The 21,394-nt window shown below is 39.6% G+C and overlaps 1 protein-coding gene across 6 annotated transcripts in view; it reads right to left on the bottom strand.

Annotated features, from left to right (window-relative positions):
• The window catches only part of PLPPR1 (phospholipid phosphatase related 1), a 601,803-nt gene that overhangs the window by 18,707 nt on the left and 561,702 nt on the right, over nucleotides 1-21,394 (bottom strand). For all 6 annotated transcript variants that reach the window (XM_059889070.1, XM_059889072.1, XM_059889071.1 and 3 more), the window contains one exon: nucleotides 18,139-18,271. In XM_059889070.1, coding sequence (XP_059745053.1) covers nucleotides 18,139-18,271 — 133 coding nt within the window. The remainder of the gene's footprint in view (nucleotides 1-18,138; nucleotides 18,272-21,394) is intronic.

Below are 21,394 nucleotides of genomic sequence, written 5' to 3'. Positions count from 1 at the left end.
CTGTGACCCGCTTCTTGTCATGGGCTCAGTTCAGGGTTCCATCCTTTTACTCAACTGAGAAGGTCGTAGGGGAAGCAGTGACGTAAGCAGGAAACACACATGACAAAGGTCTTCTCAGCCACAGGTAACTGGTGTGCTGGCGAATGCTAACAGGGCTCCTATCAGGATGTCTTTTTGCCTCCCAAACAAAGAACTGGTCAAAATAAAGAAACCAGACTGCTCGCTGCTGAGAAAGACACACAGGAGGCCTTCATTAGGAAGCCTAGACCCAGACCACAGAGTAATAATTAGCAGGGGCTGATGGGGTGAGCAAAGGAAGGAATATTTCCTTTTAGCCACAAAGAACCTGTGACCGGAGGTGGAGCCTCTGAACCGAAGGCCAATTATTCTATATTAAATTGCAAGTGTGCAATTTTCCAGTTTAAAATGGCACTTTGCTGACAGACTCTAACAGAACACTTCTCAACTAAAATACACATGATGACAGTGAAAAAAGATGGACGTTCAGAGTGCCAACTCAAAGGGATAATCAGTGAGGATTTCTGTCTCTCTCCCTTTCTCACATGTGCACACACACACAGTTTTACCTCATGAAAAGCCCGAGCTTCTCTCTGAAGATCCATCATGGGAGAAACCGAGGGAGATTTCTTTTCTTCTTGTCTGCCCCCTACTCAGAGATGCAGGATTTAGACTGCTCAGAAAACATGGATGCTGTCACTCCACTGGATGAGTTCTGCTCTGTGACTTTGCCAGGGACGAGTTCCTTTTCCCCCTTTTCTGCTAAATGTGTTTTAGAGTCATGCTCTGGGACAACAGCTAGGCGGGCAGTGGCGGGGCCCTGGTGCTGGCATCTTGCTTCTGAGAGGTTTAGACCTGCATGCTGTAGACAGCAGCATGCGCTGGGTGCCACAGCTTTGCGTGCACGGCATCGTCATGGCACTAGGGGTAGGAGGAGATGCCAGTTCAGTGGAGCTGAGGAACTCCAGGTGGAAACCTGCTAATTCGGAATTGGACCAGTGCTGTGCATGCCAACCTGCTCTCAGGCTTAAGCTCTGGAGACTGGACCGAGAGCAAGTCATTCTGTTCTTTCTGTTGAAGGAAAACAGAATGTATAGATCTTGCCCCACCTAAGACTGAAGAGGGAGAAATAATCACATATCACATGGGGTCTTGGGGAAAATGCTACTCTTATTTTTTTTACCTTGTATGATCAGTTCATATGAAATGCCTAAAATAGGCAAATCCACAGACAGAGAATAGAATAGTGAACCTCAGGGTCTGGGGAGAAGGGAAAAACAGTGGGTGACTGCTAACAGGTATTGGTGTTTTGGGAGGGATGAAGAAATTTCCTGGAATTAAACAGTGCTGGTAGTTGTACAACTTTGTGAATACACTAAAAACTACCAAACTGAACACTTTAAAGGGTAACTTTTGTGGTATGTGAATTGTATCTCAGTTAAAAAAAAAAACAAGAACTATGAAATGTTTGCATATTTGAGTTACTCAAATTCACAACTGCTATATATAAAGCATATTTTTTGGGTTTATAAAGTTTTTTTGAAGTACACTTTATTTACAGTGTTGTATTTTAAGTGTACAGCAAAGTGATTCAGTTATACATATATATTTTCAGATTCTTTTCCCTTACAAGTTATTACAAAATACACAGTATAGTTCCCTGTGCTATACAGTAGAACCTTGTTGGTTATCTGCTTTATGTATAGTAGTGTGCATATGTTAATCTCAAACTCCTAATTTAGCTCTCCTGTTCCCATTTGGTAACCATACATTTATTTTGTAAGTATGTGAGTTTGTTTCTGTTTTGTAAATAGTTCATTTGTATCATTTTTTCTTTTTAAATTTCACATATGATATTATATGATATTTGTTTTATCTAGCTTACTTCATTTAGCATAATATCTCTACATCCATTCATGTTGCTGCAAATGGCATTATTTCATTCTTTTTTATGGCTGAGTAATATTCCATTGTGTATATGTACCACACCTTTCATCAATTGATGGACATTTAGATTGCTTCCATGTCTTTGAGTAGGAAATCGCAACCCACTTCAGTATTCTTGCTTGAAAATATGCCATGGACAAAGGAGTCTGGTGGGCTACAATCCATGGGGTTGCAAAGATTCAGACACAACTGAGTAACTGAGCACATGTGTCTTGGTTATTTTGAATATTGCTACTGTGAACACTGGGGTGCATATATCATTTTGAATTATATTTTTCTTTGGATATATGCCTAGGAGTGAGATTGTTGGATTATATGGCAACTCTATTTTCAGATTTTTAAGAAAACTCCATACTATTTCCTTTTCTCCACACCATCTCCAGCATTTACTGTTTGTAGACTTTTTGATGATGGCTATTCTGACTGATGTACGACGATACCTCACTGTAGTTATGATTAGTGTTTCTCTGATAATTAGTGATGTTGAGCATCTTATCATGTGCTTTTGGCCCTCTGTGTGTCGTCTTTGGAGAAATATCTACTTTGATCTTTGCCCATTTTAAAAAACATTTAAATTTTTAAAAATTAGTAATTAAAAAATTTTTTGGCTGTGCTGGGTCTTCGCTGCTACATAAGCTTTTCTCTGCTAAGTCGCTTCAGTCGTGTCCGACTCTGTGCGACCCCATAGATGGCAGCCCACCAGGCTCCTCCGTCCCTGGGATTCTCCAGGCAAGAACACTGGAGTGGGTTGCCATTTCCTTCTCCAATGCGTGAAAGGGAAAAGTGAAAGTCAAGTCGCTCAGTCGTGTCTGACTCTTCGTGACCCCATGGACTGCAGCCCACCAGGCTCCTCCGCCCATGGGATTTTCCAGGCAAAAGTACTGGAGTGGGGTGCCATTGCCTTCTCCGAAGCTTTTCTCTAGGCTGCGGAAAGCGAAGGCTGGTCTCCAATTGCGGTGGTCAGGCTTCTCATTGAGGTGGCTGCTTTTATTGTGGAGCATAGATTCCAGGGCATGAGAGCTTAGGAAGCTGTGGCTCCTGGGCTCTAGAACACAGGCTTAATAGTTGTGGTGCACGGGTTCATGGCATGTGGGATCTTCCCAGACCAGGGATCAAACCCATGTCTCCTGCATTGGCAGGCAGATTCCTTACCACTGAGCCATCAGGGAAGCCCCTTTGCCCACTTTTTTATTTATTTATTTTTTGACAGAGCCACATGAGCTGTTTGTATATTTTGGAGATTAATACCTTGTCAGTTGCTTAATTTTCAAATATTTTCTCCCAACCTGTGGGTTGTCTTTTTATTTTGTTTATGGTTTCTTTTGCTCTGCAAAAGCTTTTAAGTTTATTAGGTACCATTTGTTCATTTCTGTGTTTTGTTTTCCTCTATCCAGACAGGTATTGCTGCAATGTATATCAAAAATGTTCTGCCTATGTTTTCCTATAGGAGTTTTACGGTATCTGGTGTTACATTTAGGACTTTAATCCATTTTGAGTTTATTTTTGTGTGTGGTATTAGAGAATGTTCTAATTTCATTCTTTTACATGTAGCTGTATAGCTTTCCCAGTACCACTTATTGAAGAGTGTCTTTTCTCCATTGTATATTCTTGCCTCTCTGTTGTAGATTAATGGACCCTAAGTGAGTGAGTAAAAATACTATTTTAGACTAGTATTATACCATTATACTTCTTTTTTTGTACCCCTTATATGTGATTATTCAATAATGTCTGTCTCTCCCATTAGAACTGTAGAATATGCACGCTGTAAAAAGCAGAGAACATATCTGTTTTTTGCTCAATTCTGTATCCAAGTACCTAGCACCAAAGCTGGCACACAGTGAACACTTGATAGACATTTGTGGAATCAATGAATCAATTGCAGAAGAGATTTCAGAGAAGACTGACAGGAGAAGACAGTAAAAGAACATAGAAACTTGTCCAAATTGCCTAACTTCTGTTGGGTCTCACATCCCTGACTCTGTTGAACATGGGGTTGAGATCAAACCACTTAGCATGTAAGAGGTAGGGATCATTTCTCTTTCTAATAAATGCCACAAAATCCAGTAGGCTGCTAGCTGCTTAGAATTGAAAACTGGGTCTTTCTAAGCATCTCAGAAGTCAGAAAACTTGTAAATCATAATTTGGAAATCAAATCACTCTCCCTTTTCAATACAGCAAGAATGAGAAAATATCCTTAATTTGAAGTATGAAGATCCACACTACATATGCAGGAGAGATTTCTTCCTGTGGATGTTTATGAAGCACAAGAAATCTGGAAGTCATGATGCACTTGGGCAGTTTTACATAGACATGAGCATCTTTGAGACACATTGCCCCATTCTGATTCTGAGAAGGTGCGATGGTCAGTTTAAACATTAACACGTGCACACATGAAAGCATGGCTCCTACATGTTTTTCATGTGGAGAAACTAACACAGAATTTTGAAAGGATAGTGGAAAAGACAAAAACAAGTTATCTGGGTTGGAGTGGTAATAGTACTCTCTGAAAAGGTGAGGGGATCTTAGTTCTTCCTCAGTGTATGTTCTCAACCTTTTATTAAACATTTCTAAAAGAGAATCACTCTTCTGTCTGTGCTAGCAAATCAAGGTAATGAAAGGGCTTCTCAAGAGATGTTAGTGGTAAAGAACCTGTCTGCCAATGCAGGAGATGTAAGAGACATGGGTTCAGTCCCTGGGTTGGGAAGATCCCCTGGAGGAGGGCATGGCAACTAAGTCCAGTATCTTGCCTGGAGAATCCCCATGGACAGAGAAGCTGGGAAGGTTGCATTCCACATGGTCCCAAAGAGTTGGACACGACTGAAGCGACTTAGCACACACACGCACCATACTGTTTGAGATTAAGAATGCTTGAACATTTTCTCACTTTCAGAAGTTAACCAGCTTTGTGAATCTTTTGTGGTAGTTTTCCCACTATGATGTTCAAAAAAAACAAGGAAACACACTCTCAAATCAATTCTTGGCCTTTATTTTAGTGGGAAAATTGATGGCAATCTTATCCTACACACAGGTACAAGCAAGAGGAATGGGGTCATCAGTGCCATTTTTGACAGTGGAAAGGGGACCTCTAAGGAATTCTTATGTTCAACTTTCCTCAAAATATATTCTGATGCAATCATTGGGTCTTCATTCTAGATTGCATCTTTCATCAAAGCACCATTGCAAATGGAATATAAGATACAAAGAAATGAACATAGTTTCTTTTTGCTTCTCCTGTTGCCATGTGGAGATCCCTAGTGGAAAATCTCAGTGGAGAAAGTCATCCAGCTGTGAAGACCATTCCTTAGGGAAACAATGATGTCTTTAGAAAAAGGAGAGACAGTGAAATGTTTTCTTCTCCTTAATATGTTTTATTCAAACTGGAAAATTCCAAATGAAGATATTTTATCTGCAGTTACCATGTTCATCTCATTTCCTTGCAAGGTGTACTGAGCTGATGAGACAGATGTTTAAATAAGACTGCCATGGATACTAGGTAGTGATGGTAACAGGTAGCTAATACATGGTGCTTAGAATATGCTCGGTATTAATCTAAGTGCTTGGAAATATTATTCCACCACAACTCTTTGAGATAGACACCATTATCTCCATTTTACAGATGGGGAAAGTGAGGCACAGAGAGGTCAACTAATTTGACCAAGTTCACACAGCTAGTAAGTAGAAGAGCTGGGTTTGTTTTTAGTCTCTAAGTTGTGTCTGACACTTTTGCAACCCTATGGACTATAGCCTGCCAGGCTCCTCTGTCCAAGGGATTTCCCAGGCAAGAATACTGGAGGAGGTTGCCATTTCCTTCTCCAGGGGATCTTCCCAGACCAAGGATCAAACCCATGTCTCCTGCACTGGCAGGCCAATTCTTTACCCCTGAGCCACCAGGGAAGTCCATGTGATGGGAATAGAAGAGCTGGGATTAGACACTAAATACTTATGGCTCTAGATCCAAACTCTTATTCACTACCCTCTAAGCTTATATTTTTATGTACTTAAAAATATATATACATATATAGATAGGCATTAAGCTGTGAAAAAAAGGACTTTAGTTCTCACGCATGCACTAAGGGCCAGGATTTAGAGCATTTCCCCAATGAAATGTTTGCCTTGTCAACTCAGAAAAAGAATTCCTCTATTTTTTAGCCAACAATTTTCCAACAAGAAGATGACAGAATACCTAAGACATGTCATCACTGAACGAGGCACTTTTCTCATCACTTTAGCAATGAATCTGACTTTGTTTCTGGTATAACGCGCACCATCAGTGCAAACTGATTTACACGCACCAAATATTGTGTTTTGAAAGGAAGTTTCTCACAGGACTGAATCCGTCACTTCCTTAGATAGTTAATTTCAGGGGTTCACAAAACAAAGATTCTGGGGTTTCTTTCCTATATAAGTCACAGAAACACAAAAGCTGACAGCAGTCTACTTGTCTTGATGTCATTGTTTTAATCAAAAGAATAAATTTTATGTAAATCAAGTAATCTGAACGTCAGTTACTTTATCTGTATAAGAGGTTTTATTTATTTAGATGTTTTAAATAGTCCTAAATCACTGGGTTATTATTGAAAAATCACATAAAATAGTTGTAAAAACATTTTGTATGTTGTGAGATTTATATATTAGTGACTATTGTTTTTATAACTGAGGGATATTTCAAATAAGTTGATTATAAAGTTATTTTAAGACAGAAGAAAGAGATAAGGACATTAATTCTAACAAACTCAAACATATATTTGACTCTGTTATTCATTCTTTGTATTAATAAAACACCTTTACATTATGAGGAGCTAGTGGTGTTTAAACAACATTCTGTCATTACTATAACTACGTGTCATGGTAAAGGAAGAGGAAGAGTTATCAACCAGAAAACCTCCCAAATGTTTTTATAAATGAAGGAACAAACAAACAGACTTCTGCTCCTCCAAAGTATAAAGTTGTATGATTTTTTTAAAAAGTCTACTTTTGGCCATGCCACATGTCGTGTGGGATCTTAGTTACCCAACCAGGGATCAAACCTGTGCTCTCTGCACGGGAAGTGTGCGGTCTTAACCACTGCACTGTCAGGGAAGTTCCCAAAGTTGTACAACTTCTTGGTAAGATGGTTCTATCTCAACAAGAGGGACTTGACTCCTCTTCATGCAGGACAGCTCCTCGGGGCTTTCTCTCTCAGGATCTGCTTCCTCTCTCACTCCTGTTGTGTGCGTGCTGTGTGCTCAGTCGCTCAGTGGTCCCGACTCTGCAACCCCATGGACTGTAGTACGCCAGGCTTCTCTGTCCTCCACTATCTCCTGGAGTTTGCTCAGATTCATGTCCATTGAGTTGGTGACATTACCTAATCATTTCATCCTTTGCCCACCCCTGGCTCTTCACCTCAGGTGGCCAAAGTATTAGAACTTCAGCAACAGTCCTTCCAATGAATATTCAGGGTTGATTTCCTTTAGGATCGACTTGTTTGAGCTCCTTCCAGTCTGAGGGACTCTCAAGAGTCTTCTCCAGCACAATTCAAAAGCATCAGTTCTTTGGCACTCAGTCGTCTTTATGGTCCAACTCTCACATCCATACATGACTACTGGAAAAACCATAGCTTTGACTAGATGGACCTTTGTCAGCAAAGTGATGTCTCTACTTTTTAATATGCTACAAAAAATATCTTCACAACTCAGATCATCATGATGGTGTGATCACTCATCTAGAGCCAGACGTCCTGGAATGTGAAGTCAAGTAAGCGTTAGAAAGCATCACTACGAACAAAGCTAGTGGAGGTGATGGAATTCCAGTTGAGCTATTTCAAATCCTGAAAGATGATGCTGTGAGAGTGCTGCTCTCAATATGCCAGCAAATTTGGAAAACTCAGCAGTGGCCACAGGACTGGAAAAGGTCAGTTTTCATTGCAGTCCCAAAGAAAGGCAATGCCAAAGAATGCTCAAACTACCGCACAATTGCACTCATCTCACACGCTAGTAAAGTAATGCTCAAAATTCTCCAAGCCAGGCTTCAGCAATATGTGAACTGTGAACTTTCTGATGTTCAAGCTGGTTTTAGAAAAGGCAGAGGAACCAGAGATCAAATTGCCAACATCCGCTGGATCATGGAAAAAGCAAGAGAGTTCCAGAAAAACATCTATTTCTGCTTTATTGACTATGCCAAAATCTTTGACTGTGTGGATCCCAATAAACTGTGGAAAATTCTGAAAGAGATGGGAATACCAGGCCACCTGACCTGCCTCTTGAGAAATCTGTATGCAGGTCAGGAAGCAACAGTTAGAACTGGACATGGAACAACAGACTGGTTCCAAATAGGAAAAGGAGTACGTCAAGGCTGTATATTGTCACCCTGCTTATTTAACTTATATGCAGAGTACATCATGAGAAACGCTGGACTGGAAGAAGCACAAGCTGGAATCAAGATTGCCGGGAGAAATATCAATAACCTCAGATATGCAGATGACACCACCCTTATGGCAGAAAGTGAAGAGGAACTCAAAAGCCTCTTGATGAAAGTGAAAGTGGAGAGTGAAAAAGTTGGCTTAAAGCTCGACATTCAGAAAACGAAGATCATGGCATCCGGTCCCATCACTTCATGGGAAATAGATGGGGAAACAGTGTCAGACTTTATTTTTCTGGGCTCCAAAATCACTACAGATGGTGACTGCAGCCATGAAATTAAAAGACGCTTACTCCTTGGAAGGAAAGTTATGACCAACCTAGACTGCATATTCAAAAGCAGAGACATTACTTTTGCCAACAAAGGTCCGTCTAGTCAAGGCTATGGTTTTTCCTGTGGCCATGTATGGATGTGAGAGTTGGACTGTGAAGAAAGCTGAGCGCCAAAGAATTGATGCTTTTGAACTGTGGTGTTGGAGAAGACTCTTGAGAGTCCCTTGGACTGCAAGGAGATCCAACCAGTCCATTCTGAAAGAAATCAGCCCTGGGATTTCTTTGGAGGGAATGATGCTGAAGCTGAAACTCCAGTACTTTGGCCACTTCATGCGAAGAGTTGACTCATTGGAAAAGAGTCTGATGCTGGGAGGGATTGGGGGCAGGAAGAGAAGGGGACAACAGGATGAGATAGCTGGATGCCATCACTGACTCGATGGACGTGAGTCTGAGTGAACTCCAGGAGTTGGTGATGGACAGGGAGGCCTGGGGTGCTGCGATTCATGGGGTCAGGAAGAGTCGGACACGACTGAGCGACTGAACTGAACTGACATAGACCTTTGTTGGCAAAGTAATGTCTCTGCTTTTTAATACACTGTCTAGGTTTGTCATAGCTTTCTTTCCAAGGAGGAAGCATCTTTAATTTTATGTCTGCAGTGATTTTGGAGCCCAAGAAAGTAAAATCTTCACTGTTTCCTCTTTTTCCCATCTATTTACCATGAAGTGATGGGGTGAGTGCCATGATCTTAGTTTTTTGAATGTTGAGTTTTAAGCCAGCTTTTTCACCTTCATCAAGAGGCTCTTTAGTTCCTCTTCACTTTCTGCCATTAGAGTGGTGGTATCTGCATATCTAAGGTTGTTGATATTTCTCCCGGCAGGCAGTCTTGATTTCCAGCTTGTGATTCATTCAGCCCAGCATTTTGCATGATGTGCTAGAAAGTACACCTAGATACAAACTAAAGGTGGAGAGGGAAGATTTTAGATTCCTTACCTATCAAGGAACCTAAACACAGATCAAATCCTGGAGGGCTTCCAGCCTTCAAAATTTGTTCTTTCTGATTCATATTTATAAGTTTCTAAAGCCAAAGCTGTTGATCTGAATCCACTCCCATTCCCACCACCTGACCAGCCTCAAGTTCCATCAGCAGGCAGCTGCCAGCCCTATTGGTGACGAGCCATCCTGATCTGGTACTGCTGCTCTCTGCATCAGCATTTCCCATTCACTGTTATTATGTTTTAATGTAATAATTTAAATTATTTCCAAAACATGCACTTTTTAAAATTAAGGGGCAAGTGACATGTAGCATTGTATCAGTTTCAGGTATACAATGTGATTTGATATTTGCATATTTTGCAAATTTTGTTATTATTTTTTACTCATAGAAAACTTTGAAACTCCCCTTTATCAGTTGTTGGGAGTCATTTCTTCCTTTCTTTGGCTGTGCTGGGTCTTCTTTGCTGTGAGGACTTTCCTCTAGTTGCGGCAAGTGGGGGCTACTCTCTAGTCGCAGTGGGCAGGCTACTTATCGAGGTGGCTTCTCTCGTTGTGGAACCCAGGCTCTATTACTGCAGGCTGCAGTAGTTGTGGCACGTGGGCTCAGTAGTTGTAGCTCCCAGGCTCACAGTTGTGGCATGGGAGCTTAGTTGCCCTGCAGCATGTGGGATCTTCCCAGTTCAGGGATTGAACCTGTGTCTCCTGCATTGGCAGGCAGACTCTTTTACCACAGAGCCACCAGGGAAGCCCTGGGATTCATTTCTGATATTCAGACAGTATTTCTGCACCTCGCTGTGCTTGATTTTGGTGTGTGTGATCTTATATAACATAAATATTCATAAAACTCTTTTAAAAAGTCTTTGAAATACTTGTTATAGCAGTGGATTTTGACTGAGGGTGTTCCTGTCCCCAGGGGACATTTTGTAATGTTTGGAAACATTTTTGATTGTCACTCGTGGGAGAGGGGGTGCTACTGGCATCTGGTTAGAGGCCAGGGGCGCTCCTATGCATCCTACACTCTACAATGTAGGATGTCCTCTCCTCCTGTACAGAAAAGAACAGGCTCAGGATGTCAGTAGTGCTGAGGAAGAGAAGCTCTGCTTTACAGCCAATGAGTTCACTGAAGTGCCATGAATTTGCACAGGTTAATCTGCAAAGTGCTAGAGAAAGCAGCAATCCTTAGTTCTTTTAGTCAGCTCTTAAGTGTTAATTTTTACATAGTCCTTCTAGTTAGCACTAAGCCACTCAGTTAGTCTTTTTATTTGAGTCCACTCTCTAAACACTGGTGCTGGGAAGGGTCTTTGGAAAAGGGTCACTTGAGTCTCATGACTAAATAACTTTCCTCTCGATAATTAGAGTAACTTGTAGAATTCCGGGTCAGGAGTCTTGTTGAGGTCTGTAATGCTCTGGTTCAGTGAGGATTGACATTCAAGGAGGACTAGACTGAGCAGCCAAAAGCAGCCTCATCACACCTTCTTGAGACGTGAGCAGTGCTTGATCCCTGGTTATGCCTCTGACGTCAACCAAGGCTCTCAACCTCAGCGTGCCTCCCTCTCCTGCCTACAGAGTCAGTCCTGGTCCCTAGAGGGAAGCATCAAACATCTTTGTCTCAAAGTCTGGTGGTCTGGATGTTCACGGGGTCCAGAAACTGAGGTTCCACTTATTTCCTAAGATCCATCCTGGCTTTCGCCTCCTCAGGTATATACCTGGGTTCAAATCTGGTTCTTGTTGCTGAGTTATAGAAATATCTCCATCTACTTATAGGCCCATGCCCTACCTTGTCTTTGACATGTTTGTTTTAGGGTCTACTCTGGACTCAGAACTAAAGTTGGGTGCCTGGGTACTGACACTCTCCTTCAAACTCTCCAGCCAAGGTCAACTTCCATGGTCAACACATGGAGCTGGGCTAGTTCACTGGGCACCTAGTTTCCCGGAATGGTCATTGTCCTGCTATGAAGTCACTGCCAACTCTAGACAATTCTCACTGGAGGGCAGCCTCTTCCTTCCCACTTAAAATTGCATATTTGCCTTTGCAACCCCCCTATTTCCTTTTTCTACATTATTTCCCCCCATAACACAAATACTATGATATACTTAGTTTAATGCCTGGCTTCCCCCATTAGAATTTAAATTCAATGAGAACAAATAAATCTCTATTCAGTTCACTAATATGTTCTCAACACCTTAATCAGTGTTTAGCATATGGTAGATGCCAACAATTGTTGAAAGTTAAACATATGATCAGTCCCCTGTTTATAATTATAAACACTGAATGCAAGTAAAAATGGACTGATGGAATCAAATGGAGTTTCCTTGCAGGTAAAGTAGATCTAAATGAATTTCTAAATTGAGAATGATTTTCTAGTTCTCAAAAAGGCTGACATTAAGCTTGTCTCAGGGTATCAATTCTTACAACCATAAAACACTGTGACCTTTGAGGCTGCATTTAAAATATTCATGCTTCATTTAGATCACACTTAATTTATGGCAATTAATTAGTGTTACATGAATTAACTGTTTACTGTGGTACTTTCCAGTCTGTTCATGGCTACCTAATCCTTGCTGCTGCTGCTAAGTCACTTCAGTCGTGTCCGACTCTGTGCGACCCCATAGACGGCAGCCCACCAGGCTCCCCCGTCCCTGGGATTCTCCAGGCAAGAACATTGAAGTGGGTTGCCATTTCCTTCTCCAATGCATAAAAGTCAAAAGTGAAAGTGAAGTTGCTCAGTTGTGTCTGACTCTTAGCAACCCCATGGACTGCAGCCCACCAGGCTCCTCCGTCCATGGGATTTTCCAGGCAAGAGTACTGGAGTGGGGTGCCATTGCCTTCTCTGACCTAATCCTTAGACCTGACCTAAATAAATGGTCTAAGACTTGCTTGGTCTTTAATTCAAGTTTTATTAGAAGTAATAACAGAGCAACCGTGTAATTCCAAATGAAAAGCCCATAATAAATAGCTTCTGAATGACAGTCTATTTTAGGTGCTAGTAAACAATCTAATGGAGAAGGCAATGGCACCCCACTCCAGTACTCTTGCCTGGAGAATGGATGGAGGAGCCTGGCGGGCTACAGTCCATGGGGTCGCTAAGAGTCAGACATGACTGAGCAACTTCACTTTCATTTTTCACTTTCATGCATTGGAGAAGGAAATGGCAACCCACTCCAGTGTTCTTGCCTGGAGAATCCCAGGGACGGAGGAACCTGGTGGGCTGCCGTCTATGGGGTCGCACAGAGTCGGACACAACTGAAACGACTTAGCAGCAGCAGACAATCTAATCTTGGTATATTTGGATCAGTTTTTTCTTTAACCCAAAATAAAGTTATTCAAGAAGGCAAATCAAAAACCCTCATCAAATTCTAATATTTTTTAACCCATACTTTTCAGTTTTAAACAACTATTATTTAATAATATTTACAAGATATGCTTATTAAAGAATATTTGTGAATGAAAAGAATTTAAATATGACTTCCTTACTTTGTTTTTGTTTCTGAAAAAAGAATGTAGAGGTTTATATCATCTTAGAACTTAAGCCTGTGTATTGTTGTTTAGTTGAATGCATACCAAAAAAACTGGTATAGGAAGGGAAAGCAATGGAGAGTAAAACATGAAAGGGAAAAGCCTAAATATGTGTTACTAATTGGACAACATTTGCTTTGATAAAAGGTTGGTCAAATTTGTTCAGCCAATTCCTTTTCTCCCTTCCCACGTCATGTAACACAGTGTGAGAAACTATATAGCAGTTTGGAAATGAGTACATAAGTTGGGCTTCCCTGGTGGCTCAGAGGGTAAAGCGTCTGCCTACATTGCAGGAGACCTGGGTTTGATCCCTGGGTTGGGAAGATCCCCTGGAGAAGGAAATGGCAACCCACTCCAGTACTCTTGCCTAGAGAATCCCAAGAACGGAGGGGCTTGGTGGGCTACAGTCCATGGGGTCGACCCGCAAAGAGTCGGACACGACTGAGCGAGTTCACTTTCACAGAAGTTAACTATGAGGGTTTACAGCTAAAGCCTGGGAGACTTCTTTTTGTTTGTTGAAGTATAGTAGATTTATCATATTGCATTAGTTTTAGGTGTACAGCAATGTGTTTCAGTTACATAATATATTTTCAGGTTCTTTTCCGTTATAGGTTATTATAAGATATTGAATATAGTTCCCTGTGGTATACAGTAAATCCTTGTGGTTGACTTTATGCATAGTGGTATGTATCTGTTACTCGCAGACATTTCCTCTTTGGTAACCACAAGTTTTCTATGTCTGTGAGGGTGTTTCATCTTGCTTATAATGAGGACCCTGGAAAAAAGTTATTGCAGGATTTGGGAATCAGAGGAATTCAATCCTTTCTGTCAAGGTCAACACAGTTAGCATTTGTCTAGAGGACAAGATGGCTTAATTTGAATGTTTTTCCTTTGACTTGGCCATTGCCATTTTCTCACTTAAAATTTAATTTGGATCTGTAGGGTGGGGTGAGGGGCTGTCTGTTCAAGTCCCAATCACAGTCTAGAGAAGACAGGGAATCTGAGAGCCAAGGTGCTACTTTTAGCTCTTCTTTCAACAGCAAACACTATTAAAGGACTTGCCATTCTTCGAGACTGATACATACATGTCATGTTGCATCCTTTTTATTTCAGAATAATCATAGGTTCCTAGTGTCTTGACTTTTTCCACATGGCATTATATCATGAATTTTCCCCTTTCATTAAAAATTGGTTTAAAAATACCATTTTCTGAGATTGTACCTTATGGTAGCACTATTTTTAAAAGTTATATTTTGGATATTTTTAATTTATATTATGAAAAAATGATTTTAGTTTGTAAAAATTGATTTACATTTCCAATTATTTCCTTAGGACAGATTATTTAAAATAGACTTTAGAGTTTAAAAGGTTGATTATTTTAAGGCTATTGAAATATACTGTCAAACTGCTGTGCAGAAAGGGTATATCAACTTACTCTCACTAGAAATGTACTAGAAGCCCGAGTTTTTTTCTCATCTGTGATAGAATAAAGCATTATTTTGTTTAAAAATATTTTGCTAGTTCATTGTCCATTTTCTCAATGTGAAACTGATTGTACTTGTTAGGAAACACTATTTGTAATAGGTTCTAGAATAATTATATAAACTGCAAGAGCAAAGTCATGCCATTTCAGCTTACAGGAATCGTTATCATTTTCTAATATCAATTGCATAGTATACATTTTGCAGGCTGTTGGGCTAGAAAAAAAGACTGTTAAGTGATTTACAATAATATTTCTAATACATTTTGGGTAATACCTTATTATACTTTAATTTTTTAAAAGGAAACATCTCCATTTAAAGGATCTTCATTTCAAGTAGTATGCTTTTTTTCTCTTATTAAAAAAAATCCACAGATACTATGACAAAGTTACCCATCTCAAGATAAACCCCTCCCTCTCCTATATGAAAAGTCAGAATAGACTTTTGAATTTCTCTTAGAAATTGCCTTATTTATGTACCTTAATTTTCCAGAACTAAGCTAAGAGAGGTAAAAAGTTAAACAGGTGGCAAATGAATATTTAAGAATCAGTATTTATGAAAGCAATTTTAGGTAAATCTGTGATTTAACACAGGTTAGTTTTGCTCTTTACCCCTCCAGAAAAATTATGGAAGGCATTTTACAATATGCTATTGATACAAAGCAAGAAAGATACAGTCCCTCCTCTCTAAGGGATCACAAATTGCAGTAGTCCCCCTTATTCACGGGGATATATTCCAAGACCCCCAGTAGATGCCTGAAAGCATGGATCATACCAAATCCTATGTTTTTCTGATACACAACATACCTAGAATAAAGTTTAATTTATAAATTAGGTACACTAAGATATTAACAACAACTAATAACAAAATAGAACAATTGTAACAACATTTACAGTAATAAAAGGTGAATATAGTCTCTCTTTCTCAGAATATCTTACTGTACACATGTAATGCCTTTTCTGTCTTAACTAAGTATTTGCCACATACAGTGGCTGTAACTTTTGCAATTTGAGATGTGACAGCAGAACTAGCATATACTCCTTTTTCCTTCATAATTTCACAAACAAAGGATCTGTTCTTATGGTTCAACCTCAGCATATGATTCTTGTTCTTATTGAGAACCTTTACCTTTTCACTTAAAGTACTTTATGGCTTCTCTTTGGCATATCCAAATTGCCAGCATCACTACTCTTGCACTTTGAGGCCATTATTAAGTACAGTAAGGGTTACCTGAACATAGCCCTGCGATATAATGATAGTCAATGTGATAACCAGAGGGCCGCCAAGTGACTGACAGCCAGGTGGGACCTTTTGGACAGAGGGAAGGTTCATGACAGAGCAGGATGGAGCAAGATTTCAGCATACTCAGAATGGAGAGTGATTTAAAACTTAGGAATTATTTCTGGAGCCTTTTTGGACCATGGCCGATGGTGAGTAACTGAACCCATGGGAAGCAAAATCATGCGATGAAAAGTTAAAAGTAAATGATTACCATCATCTATTAAAAACTGGGTATCAAGCTCTTCATCATAGTATTTTTCATGCTCACAATACAGGTATTATTAGCCTTACACACACACACTCACAGTCCTTGGGAACAGTGACTTTATCCCATTTTATATCAGCTTCTTTGCACAGTTAGAACTATAATCTACCTTAAAGGGTGTTGGGTGGATCAAGGAAATTATAAAGTGTCTAGTCCAGTGTTCTGTATAATAAATATTCTTTCCTCTCCTCTTTTTTTCTTGAAGTCACTCTGGTAACAAGTGACCAAATTCTGAATGTCTTTGAAAGACACTATTGTTTGGAATGAATAATAGATAGTGATGACATCATATGGATCAGGGTAAACCCAGTGAGCCTGCTGCAGATTCCCACAGGGGATTCTGCAAATACCAGTAAATGCCGAAGACGATTTGAATGTTAAGGGTTGCTTCTTTTAACTTAGGTTTTCTTAGGCCTCCCACTCTATTACTTCCCTCACTCCCATGCCAATGTTGGAAGTTACTGCATATAGTTTTTAAATTTTATTAAGGTATAGTTGATTTATACTATTGTTGAATTTCTGCTGGATAGCAAAGTGACTCAGTTATACACATATATACATTCTTTTCATATTCTTTTCCATTATGGTTTATCACGGGATGTTGAATATATTGTAGTTCCCTGTGCTATACAGCAGGACCTTGTTGTTTATCCATCCTATATAGAATAGTTTGCATCTGCTGATTCCAGACTCCTAGTCTTTCCCTCCACCCTCCCCACCTTGGCAACCACAAGTCTGTTTTCTATATCTGTACGTCTATTTTTGTTTCATATGTATTTCATTTGTGTTGTGTTTCAGATTCCATTTGTAAGTGATACCACATGGTATTTGTCTTTCTCTTTCTGGCTTCGTATGATAATCTCTAGGCCCATCCATGTTGCTGGCATTATGTCACTCTTTTTAATGGCCGAGTAATATTCCATCGTGTATATATGTACCACATGTCTTTATCCATTGCTCTGCTGATGGACATTTAGGTTGTTTTCATGTCTTGGCTATCATATTAATAAACAGTGCTGCAGTGAACGTTGGGGTGCATGAATTTACCGCACATTTGGTTGTGCTGTGATCCTTTGCTCATGACTTGAGGAAATTCAACCGTTTCTTCATTAGGAAGAAAAGGATTAAGAATAATCAAAGGAGTCGAGAGCATGTGTCTTCTGGACCTCACTTTCTCAGCTGTCAGTTCTCTATGTTCTAAATGGTGTCATGACTTGTGTTAATACCATGTTGATATGTTCAGAGTTTTATCTTCTCTCCCACAAGTACCTGGCCAGTACATAATTTGCAGGATCTCATTAGAACACTAATAATTATTTACTGAGTACTCACTGTGTAGGAACTCTGTGAGATCTATATTCCCACATTTACCCATATACACATTCATTCCTATATCTGTGATCATTATCCATATCCCCTCAGGATTTTTATAAAAGTCCTAGAAGGAGGACTATAGAAAGTGTCTTAATTATTCTTTGTCATAAACACTAGTAAAACTCTTTGTTTTCCAACTTTGGAAAGGTATGATTTTCAAGAACCTGATGGATGTGATTTCCCATACTTTTAAAAATTCCCTGTATAACAGAATTACTAGGTAGTAAACTTTTTTTTTCAGGACATTTGATTATTTCTAAGTTCATTTTATTGGTGTTCCCTGATGGCCCACCCCCTTGCCTGACTCAGCTAAAGGGTATATGGCAATATCCAGTCAATAATAAAATATATGTCCTGAGGGAATCTCAGATATAGTGTAGGAAAAAAGTTGAAATTTTTTGTTAAACACTTTAGTAAGTATGTGAGTTGGCACCATGGTCAGGCACAATTTCTGTACTTCCTAGAAAAACTCTAAAACAACCCTTGCTTTTAAAGTTGGTGCTTCCATAGCTTAGGTTATTTTATCAAGTATGTTCATCTTTAGTAAGTTTTACCTATATGTGAGGGCTTATACAACATGCCCTTGTACTCACCTATGAATCTTATGATCCTTCGGAGTAAGGGGTTCAGGTAACAGCATTCTCCAGTCAGAATTGTTTTCTCCTGGGCAATCAGAGATTCTCTGGTTGACTTTATGAAATACATGGATATCTCACCAATAAAAATCTGGAGAAGGAATGTTAAAGAATTATCAAGTTGGAGAGCTTTCTGATAGACCAGTGGCTTAAAAAAACTGAAAACTTCTGAGGCGTCACAATTGTATTAAAAAACTATGTTGGAGAGATGGAGAGTTAAATAGCAGTTTGCAGTCAACTCTCTAAAAGAATTAGAGAAAGCAATAATTGATAATTTCAGGTAGATTTCAGATATAATATTAAATTCTAAGGTCATATAAAACATAAGTTGAAATAATAAATAAGAGAATCAATGAACAAGCTCACTCAAGCTGGTCTTGAATATTTTAAATTGAATGTGTGTATTACAGTGATGAGGAGTGACTGGGATAGCCAATGTGCCCAGCAGGGCATTATATGCACACATCACAATAAATTGTTATTTCATTATGTGGCAATAACAGTGGAAACAGTTATTTTAAAATATAAAACAAACTTTATTTTTGGGGGCTCCAAAATCACTGCAGATGGTGACTGCTGCCATGAAATTAAAAGACACTTACTCCATGGAAGAAAAGTTATGATCAACCTAGACAGCATATTGAAAAGCAGAGACATTACTTTGCCAGCAAAGGTCTGTCTAGTCAAGGCTATGGTTTTTCCAGTAGTCATGTATGGATGTGAGAGTTGGACTATAATGAAAGCTGAGCGTGATGCTTTTGAACTGTGGTGTTGTAGAAGACTCTTGAGAGTCCCTTGGACTGCAAGGAGATCCAACCAGTCCATCCTAAAGAAAAGCAGTACTGAATATTCATTGGAAGGATTGATGTTGAAGCTGAAACTCCAATACTTTGGCCACCTGATGCAAAGAGCTGACTCATTGGAAAAGGCCCTGATGCTGGGAAAGACTGAAGGCAGGAGGAGAAGGGGATGACAGAGGATGAGATGGTTGGATGGCATCACCAACTCAATGGACATGAATTTGAATACACCCCAGGAGTTGGTGATGGACAGGGTGGCCTGGCATGCTTCAGTCCATGGGGTTGCAAAGAGTCGGACACAACTGAGCGACTGAACTGAACTATGTGGCAATACTACCATTATTTACGTGAAAAATCTTATTTGAGCATGTTTGCCTGAGTGATATTCTCCTACTCTAAATTAGTTGACTGTCACACTTTTGCTATGCATGTGCTTGTGGTTTTAGATAAACTTCATCAATATTTTAAGACTTTCTATGCCTTATATTCCTCCTCTAATTATAGAATATCTATTTAGATGGATAAAAATGCCAACATAATGAATGGCACATGAATGGTGGAAGTTAAGTGATAGAACTGTAAAGCTGGAATCCTCTAAAACAGATGTTTCCCCCTTCATCTAGAGAGAAACTCAACAGTCTCAGGGATTTGGCCACACAGTGTCTGAAGCAAGTAGACACTGTTATCCTATTGTACAGATAAGACACCTGAGGCATGGAGGGGTGAAATAATTTGCCAGGAAACCTGTCTGTAGAGGCCTTTCTCTTAAATGCTACACTTTTACTCAGTAGTGATCCAATAAAATACTTGTTGAATTTGTGTTTAATATTGATGACACAGATAACAAAACAAATGCAATATGCTTTAAACACTGAAAACCTTAGATGATATTAAAGTACAAGATAGATTGGTGTAGTAGAAGTAGAACTATGGCCAAGTCAGAATGGGATGAAAAGTTGGCAGGAATAGACTGAGTTCAGGGTCAGACAGGCAAACGGTGGGACAGCATGGATCACCTTGGCAGGTGCTGTCTGCATATGTCTAGGAATATTTTGTGACATCCTTTGGAATTAATGCATTAATGCTCCTTCTGGTAAAAATATTTGAATAGCTTTAAGAACTCAGCTTTCCCTTTTCTTCTCGTTAGACTTGTCTCTCTCAAAATGAGGTGCCACAAGGCTTTGTTTGTCCCCACTGGAATGATGGCACTGCATTCTGTTCTTTATCTCAGCGAACAGATGGGGATAAATTCATGCATGGTTGGGTAATGACACAGCATTTCCTTGAGGGTGCATTCTCTACTCCCAGAGCCTAGCTTAAGCATTCTTGTTGTATATGAATCTCTTACCTCATGTTTTCCTTTCTATTCCTATCACAAATGAGTACACACTATCATTGTTATTCCTTGTTATAGGATGTCCTGCTTATCTTATTCTGGTTATATCCCTAGGGCCTAGCCCAGTGTAAGGCACATAGCTGTTATTCAGTGTTAAATGAATTAAGCATATCAGATTAATGAAGGTGTTTTGGAATACAGGTTTAATGAGGGAGACTATAAGGAAGGAAAAATAATTTTTAGTATTTATCCTTCCAGACTCAGTGGAAATGTCATGACTCTCCCCAAACCTTTGCCAGGTCCCCTCAGGAAAAGGGAGACCCTGTCTTATCATTGTTCCCACAACATATTATACAGATCTCTATCCTGACATCTGGAGCTTCCCAGGAGGTTCAGTGGTGGAGAACCCACCTGCCAATGCAGGAGACTCAGGTTCGATCCTTGGGTTGGGAAGATCCCCTGGAGGAGGAAATGGCAAAACTCACTCCAGTATTCCTGTTGGGAAAATTCCATGAACAGAGGAGCCTACTGGCTACAGTCCATGGGGTCACAAAGAGTTGGACATGACTGAGTGATTGAGTGCACACACTCACACGAGACAAAATAGCAAGAAAATGTGAGTGAAAATCTACACATAACATATTGTTTTTTTAAAAAAATGCACATATATGTGTACACAGGCATGCACATACACACAAATCTAAACAAAATCACTCCAAGGTACACCAAACAAAACTTGCCATGTAAAAGGGTATGGAGCTCAAATAATCCATAAGTAAAATGTCCTAAGACTCTTGTGTCAGCAGGGATAAGCAGTATATGAATTGATACTATTGGTCAACAATATTCAAATCAGAGTTAAGGTATGAAATAGAAAAAAAATCAGAACTAGAATATATGCTAACTTATATAGTTACTGATATAATACTTTGAGTATATTAAGCAATACTGTTTATGTAAAGGAAGGAAGGAAGGAAGAAAGAGAGGAAGGGGGTCATTTTATAAGTTAAAGGTAGGACAACAGTCCTGATTTTCAGTTCAGACTGTGATGGACGTAGAGGTTGCTGATGGAACAATC

Source organism: Bos taurus, chromosome 8, assembly GCF_002263795.3.
Source record: "Bos taurus isolate L1 Dominette 01449 registration number 42190680 breed Hereford chromosome 8, ARS-UCD2.0, whole genome shotgun sequence".
Classification (NCBI taxonomy): domain Eukaryota; kingdom Metazoa; phylum Chordata; class Mammalia; order Artiodactyla; family Bovidae; genus Bos; species Bos taurus.
Note: the sequence above shows the minus strand (reverse complement) of the source record. Positions and strands in the feature narration are given on the sequence as shown.